Source organism: Limulus polyphemus, unplaced genomic scaffold (genome assembly GCF_000517525.1).
Source record: "Limulus polyphemus unplaced genomic scaffold, Limulus_polyphemus-2.1.2 Scaffold2597, whole genome shotgun sequence".
Lineage (NCBI taxonomy): Eukaryota > Metazoa > Arthropoda > Merostomata > Xiphosura > Limulidae > Limulus > Limulus polyphemus.
Window position 1 is genome coordinate 10,257 of NW_013668207.1, and position 7,990 is coordinate 18,246.

Below are 7,990 nucleotides of genomic sequence, written 5' to 3' on the forward strand. Positions count from 1 at the left end.
CTATATTATCCAGAGGTAGACATCCCAGAGAACACAGGACAACAACTTGTGTTTAGTAGAGTATCTATATTATCCAGAGGTAGAGATCCCAGAGAACACAGGACAACAACTTGTGTTTAGTAGAGTATCTATATTATCCAGAGGTAGAGATCCCAGAGAACACAGGACAACAACTTAGTAGGGTATCTATCTCTTGATATAACCATAAGGTGAAACGACAAGGAATTTTCTACTAAATTTTTCTGTTCTTAAAACATGTTTACACTCAGATTGGATGAGTTTTGTAGTTTTAGCAAATCTGTATTTTTACAAAGTACTAGTATATAAGAGATAGGATAGGTTTCATATTTTCAGAAAGTAGGCGCACGTGAGAGGTATGACAAGTTTTGTATAGTTTCAGTAGTTCTGTAGTTTCGCAGTAATCAAGAACTTTTGTTGTTGAAAACTAGGGCAGAAGTAGATGTAATAAGTATTTAAGAGAATAGGGCTTTTCCAACCTTGTTAATCAGTGTGCAACCAAGTTATACAGAGGTTTGAGTATGTTATGTTAAAATGATTTTGAATATGCAAATCATCAAGTATCCTTACAAACACAGCCAATATGAATCGCAGTGAAATGACATATAGTAGAACTATATCATTCTGACATTGTTTGGTGTTACGTAGGTAGTGTGATGCCACTGAAAATTGACAGCTTTTGGTAAGAAATTTGTATGCCCTCAGACCATAAGGATTTGTGCAGTTCAGAATTTAGAATGTACAAGACGGAGGTATGTATCGTAATTAATAGCATTATAAAACAAAAGAATGTGGAACTTGGGGTCCAGGACTATCCAGAAAGAGACCTGTAAAAAAATCGTACCTCAGCGGCGGCAAGCAAAATGCAGAGTTTTATAACACGTGAGAATCCACAACAAAGGTCTATGGCAAGAACCGTCCACGAATTCTTCCAGTATTGTATAATTCATTCAACACAGAAAGTGTGATTTGGTGCTAAAACAAAAATTGTCACCTGAACTGTTTCTCACAACTTATCTGTCCGTATTGCTTTTTCATAGTGTTTTCACAAGCTATTCAAGTAAATACAAAATGAAACTCTGATTTACAAAGCACAAGGTGCATTATCAACTTTCGTAAAATTAAAGGGCATGTAATAAAACTTACTTGGATTCTACGTCTTAATTACTTAAACTTTAGCTTTATTTAAAGAGCAAAGATTTGTTAAATATGAATGGAGATTTAAAAAGGAACTATTTTTTTAAACATCAAAGCCCTAGAATGTCAGTTCATCAAGACCGTGAAGTTGGTAAAGATTACTAACATTTACTAGGAATTTGTCTGACCTTTGTTTTAAAATAACTTAAAAATACAAGGTGCTACTTTTGGTGTTAACATTCAGCTAAAGTAGAACCGGAACCAGGTTTGTGTCTCCATCTTTTTTATGTCAGTTTAAAAAAAGGAAAATAAAATATCAATAAGAAACACACAACCATCAGCGACTATTTATCTCTCTCTCTTAACATTATCAAAACAAATTAACAAGGCAGGCTAACAATACCTGTTAGATTTAGGGTGGATTCAAATATTCTCTGTTGTTCTCCAGGCTACTAGGAATGACCACCACCTATGAGAAAGTTCTTCAACTAAACTCCACTACTTATCAGAACTTCTGTAAAAATCTACACTACTTGGTGGAGAAACAGCAAGACTTATGTGGCCTTAATCACAATGTCCTGATAACGGTCGGTCAAGGGGCTAAAATGGGAATTAAAGAATGTCAGTATCAGTTCCGGACGAATCGGTGGAACTGTTCTACTTTCAATGGCATTCCCAACGTTTTTGGTGAAGTTTTAAACGTCAGTGAGTATGAAATTCATGTAATTATCAACTCAAATTATTTATTTACAATTCACGTGACTTGGTTTTAGTCGCTTTAAAAGTTGTAACAGTTGATTTTTCTTTAGTTCTTGGTATACCTTAATTTACACCTAAACCTAAGCAAACCTATAAGTGCTGGTATACCTTAATTTACTCCTAAATATAAACAAACCTATAAGTGCTGATATACCTTAATTTACTCCTAAACATAAACAAACCTATAAGTGCTGGCATACCTTAATTTACACCTAAACCTAAGCAAACCTATAAGTGCTGGTATACCTTAATTTACTCCTAAACCTAAGCAAACCTATAAGTGCTGGTATACCTTAATTTACTCCTAAACCTAAACGAACCTATAGTTGCTGGTATAATATAATGTAAATCTAAACATAAACAAACCCACAGTTGCTGGTATACCTTAAGTTTACTCCTAAACCTAAACAAACCTATAGATCCTCGTATACATTAATTTACTCCTAAAGCTAAAAGAACCTATAGGTGTTGGCATACCTTGATTTACTCCTAAACCTAAACAAACCTATAGATCCTGGTATACATTAATTTACTCCTAAACCTATAGTTGCTGGTATACCTTAAGTAATCCTTGAACACAAACATTTCATTGTTAGTGAGAAATCTTTATGGTTATATTATGATTACCAACATTAGTATCAATGTCTGCCTTCTCTGTACTCACCACAGGGATCTAATCTCACATTTTAGCGTTATAAGTCCTCAAGCTTACCGCTAAGCCTAATTAACTAGCTGTAATATTTTTATGTACATACAATTGGACATTCTAGGGTTCCAGTAGTGGGAAAAAATGTACTTTTATATCATGATTAAAAACCAAGGTGTAACCTTTACCTGAATATAGGTGTTTCTGTATACGCTAAATAATATGTGGAGAAGAAAATGAATCACTACGAGAATTGATTTCAAACGTCACTGGCTAGTTTATACATATTAACTTAGTATGATGTAAACACCGGTTAAAGATAAGACACAGATGGTTTTAAATCTATAAGACAAACACCCATTAGAATCTTCTTGAATCGCTCGATGTTGTTAAGGTAGCTGTGAATCAGCGCTTAAAAAAGTTACTTTTGTAACACTGACAGCTGGAGTAATTCTGTAACTAGCAAGAGGAGGATCACGTGAGGGTCAGCCAATCCCCAACTTTTCTGTCATGAAGGAATTTAAAATATGAACATTAACCACAGGGAAATTACAGAGAAGTTGGAGAACGATTAAGATGAGTTAGATCTTAATACTGAAAGATCCATTTCATCTACATGCGGATGATAACTGTTCCTACGTGGGATACGACCCCTTATTAAACAATCAAATAAAATTAAGCTCTCTTCCTGAAGCACGTGAAGTATAGGAAGCTGTCAATAATGTTTACAGTTTCACGTTACCTCAGTCTGGTTGGTAAAACATGAAACATAACCGAACTGTTACAGTTTTGTATTTGGTGAACATGTGATTATAACAAACACACCTCCTTCTGACGGGGTGAGAGCTCACATTCTTTAACGGTGTAAATGTAGAACAAATTAACGTTCACACTCCTGCTATATGTATAAAAATGTGAACTTATAAACGTCATGGAAGTGTTGTGTGAACATTAAAACGAAACTGTAAATGCTCAGTGGTAAGCGTACGAAAACTTCGATGAGGATACAGACCAACTAAATCTTTTAATTAATTTAGGATGTTATGATAAACGTTTAACAGAAATATCTGCAAATATCACACCTCACTGGGATGTCAAATCAAACTTTCTGATGAAGGGTGTGAAGTCACACCTTTCTGAGTTGAAGTTTCACACCAGCTTTAAAGCTTATATCTATATGGAAATCAGAGTTTACGTTATGAGGTTTGTAAGGCTATAACAGCACCTAAAAGTGACGTCAACTCGATGGTTCTAAAAGAACAGGATTTAAGAATTATGGTAAGTGCAAATAGGATACATTCATACCAGAGTTTCTAATGCTCATGCCCAGAACAAAATGCAGACTATAGAATTAGAGATAGTTAAGTAAGGTTTTCCTCATTACGTTATTGTGGGGTAAGGTTGCTTGATTTATTACCCTACATATTATTTCATATTTTATAATGTAATCTTAACTAACTGTTTCTACTTGGTGAGTCAGTTTTTCTCTTGTTTTCTCTCTCTTACACCCACTTCAGTTTTACAAGATACATTAACAATATCAACTATCTATAACAATATATCCCTATGTTAGTAATACTGAGAATTAAGATCAATATTTTGAAAGATCGAATTGTTATGATCTTATATAGATGGATATCAATTGATTCACCTTTATATATATGTGTGTGTGGGGGTGTTTTCAAAGTGTGTAGGTTGTTGCACTAAACACAGCAGTTAGTATACAGGCTAAAGTGTGTAAATGTTTTCCAGGTTGGGTTGACGTGAATCATTGAAAAGAATACAACAGCGACTGCTGATTACAGACGCTGAGCATGATGGTTACTGATTGCACGTGCTGAGCATGATGGTTACTGATTACACGTGCTGAGCATGATGGTTACTGATTAGACACAAACACATACACTTGAATAATGGTTACTGGTTACACACACACCTGAATACTGGTTACACACACACACACGGTGAATAATGGTTACTGGTTACACACACACTGTGAATAACGGTTACTGGTTACACACACACTTGAATACTGGTTACTGGTTACACACACACCTGAATACTGGTTACACACACACGGTGAATAATGGTTACTGGTTACACACACACTGTGAATAACGGTTACTGGTTACACACACACTTGAATACTGGTTACACACACACGGTGAATAATGGTTACTGGTTACACACACACTGTGAATAACGGTTACTGGTTACACACACACTTGAATACTAGTTACACACACACACACACGGTGAATAATGGTTACTGGTTACACACATCGAACACGATGGTTACTTAATACATACATTGTATATAATTGAACAGCACAGCACCTGATACACAACACTAGTTGAGATTACTTCAGAAAATTTGTTGACAGAGAAGTAATTGAACAGGACAGTAAATGATACATTATAATAGTCGTGATTACTCCTGAAAATCTGTTGACAGAGAAGTAATTGAACAGGACAGTAAATGATACGTTATAAAAGTCGTGATTACTCCTGAAAATCTGTTGAAAGAGAAGTAATTGAACAGGACAGTAAATAATACGTTATAATAGTCGTGATTACTCCTGAAAATCTGTTGAAAGAGAAGTAATTGAACAGGACAGTAAATGATACATTATAATAGTCGTGATTACTCCTGAAAATCTGTTGAAAGAGAAGTAATTGAACAGGACAGTAAATGATACATTATAATAGTCGTGATTACTCCTGAAAATCTGTTGACAGAGAAGTAATTGAACAGGACAGTAAATGATACATTATAATAGTCGCTATTACTCTTGAGAATTTGTTTACAGAGAAATAACTGTCTTCATTTCCTGTGAACGCGGACCTATCAAGGAATATACAGGACGGTTAACAATGTTGTCCAGGAAATGTTTAAAGACTTCACCAACTAGATATTAAGTTAGTGTCGTCTTTGTGTACTTTATGTTTAAAGTTGCTCCTTTTTGTTGTGATAAATTAAATACTAGTTACCTGAAGGAGATAATTGTTCCTATAATGTGACGGAATATGTCGTTAAATGCTTCAGTACGTATAGATGAGAGATACAACCATTAGGTATTAATCGTTCTTCACAACTATTAATACAATCAAAATGAATTCTTAGGAACTTTCTGTATTCGGCGCGGCTGCTCATTAATCAGTACATTGGGTTAGTACATTGTTGCATAGTTTACTAACAAACATAGATATATAGTAGAAGTGTCTCCTATGTAGCGTCAGAGTCTAGAAACAGTATATGAAAATGTAGTAATATTATGTTACAGTGTAGCAACACTATGTCACAGTGTAGTACCAGTGTTTGCTTTCGTACAGACATTGTGTCAGTAAACTATGCAACATTGCGTTTATTGCTTGAACAACGGCAGTATAAATCGCATCACTAATAAAAAGCAATGTCTGACTTGTTGGGGATATAGTATTACTACACTGTGGCATAGTGTTACTACACTATGATATACTATTAGTACAATGTGACGTAATGTTACTACACAGTTATATAATGTTACTATACTGTGACGTAGTGGTACTACACATTTATATACTGTTACTACACTGTAATGCACTGTGACGTAGCATTATTACACTGTGATTTAGTGTTACTACCCGTTGATATACTGCTATTACACTGTGACGTACAGTTACTACGCTGTGACGTAGTATTAATACACGTTGATGTACTGTTACTACACTGTGACATGCTGTTACTGTGATGCAGTGTTACTACAATGTGACTCAGTGCTACTACACAGTGATATACTGTTACTACACTGTGATGCAGTGTTACTACAATGTTATGTAGTGTTACTACACACTATTACTGCACATTACCGTAAAACTTCTTTGCACTAAATAACATTAATATCATTTTTTACACATAATCATTTAGCATGTCACAAAAACGTTTGTGTGAAAACATGAACGAGTACAGAGTAAACCAACCAAGTTTTAGTGCTGGGAAGAAACTGTTAGTTCAGTAGAGTCAAGGAACAAGTGAAGCTATTAAACGTCATAGTGAGTTTTTGATATTTGAAACTGTACATTTATTTGTTTAATAAAGGCTGAAATTTGCAAGAAAAAATAGATTTAAAAACGAGTAGCGGGAGTTTACTCGGCGCCATCTGATGGAATCTTGACGTACTAATTGCTTCAGTATCTCCAAATATATGAGCTTAAGTTTTGGGTAAAGGGCGTGATTTTAAATACTTCCTGCGCAGTGATTATTGTTTCAAACGTAGCTGCACGGTACCTTAATGTCAGGTATAACTCACTGTTATAAACATATATTTCATATATAGCTATATTTCCTTAGATTTCACCGATGTTATCAAACGTATGCCTATGGTTTTTCTTGAGTTATGAATTTTTACACGCTGTTTAATTGCTTCTAGACAGTCGTGAAAAAGCCTTTGTATTCTCCATATCAGCGGCTGGAGTCGCCTACAGCATCACTAAAGCTTGCAGTACAGGAGCGCTTGTTGATTGTGGATGCGACCCTCATATTAGAGCACGTGATACAAAGGGACGCTGGGAGTGGGGTGGATGCTCTGACGACATAAAACATGGGTCCATATTTGCCAAGGACTTCGTTGACTCGGGAGAAGATCGGGATTCTCCAGATGGCCTAATGAATATACACAACAATAGGGCCGGAAGAAAGGTACAAACCTTAATATTAAATCTCGCAATTAGAAAAAATAATAACATGAATTTCTCTAACACATTCATACTGGAATTGTTTTGTTCATTGTAGTGGCTCCTACCTAAAGACGATCGTAGTCTTATAGAGTTTCAAGTTCTGGTTTCATTACATAAATAGAAAACTTCAAAAAGTAGCAGATCATTCTTCTCCATACAGTAAATTCTGAACTATAAATTAGAGTGATACTCGGTTTTAATGATCAAAAAAAATATTAAACGTTATCTGCCAGCTTTTATTGTGCTTAAAAAATCCTAATATCAATATTCTGTAAGTATTGATGTTGTTCTTATCTAATATCACCATTCTGTAAGTAATGGTGTTGTTCTTGTCTAATATCACCATTCTCTAAGTAATGGTGTTGTTCTTATCTAATATCTACATTCTGTAAGTAATAGTGTTGTTCTTGTCTAATATCAACATTCTGTAAGTAATGGTGTTGTTCTTATCTAATATCACCATTCTGTAAGTAATGGTGTTGTTCTTGTCTAATATCTACATTCTGTAAGTATTGATGTTGTTCTTATCTAATATCAACATTCTGTAAGTAATGGTGTTGTTCTTATCTAATATCACCATTCTGTAAGTAATGGTGTTGTTCTTATGTAATATCACCATTCTGTAAGTAATGGTGTTGTTCTTGTCTAATATCAACATTCTGTAAGTAATGGTGTTGTTCTTGTCTAATATCAACATTCTGTAAGTAATGGTGT

At 34.7% G+C, this 7,990-nt stretch overlaps 1 protein-coding gene across 1 annotated transcript in view; it reads left to right on the forward strand.

Annotated features, from left to right (window-relative positions):
• Window positions 1-7,990, forward strand: part of LOC106467389 (protein Wnt-1-like) — a 21,050-nt gene that overhangs the window by 8,107 nt on the left and 4,953 nt on the right. Inside the window, exons 2-3 of the mRNA XM_013927740.2 lie at window positions 1,604-1,860; window positions 6,970-7,238. Coding sequence (XP_013783194.2) covers window positions 1,604-1,860; window positions 6,970-7,238 — 526 coding nt within the window. The remainder of the gene's footprint in view (window positions 1-1,603; window positions 1,861-6,969; window positions 7,239-7,990) is intronic.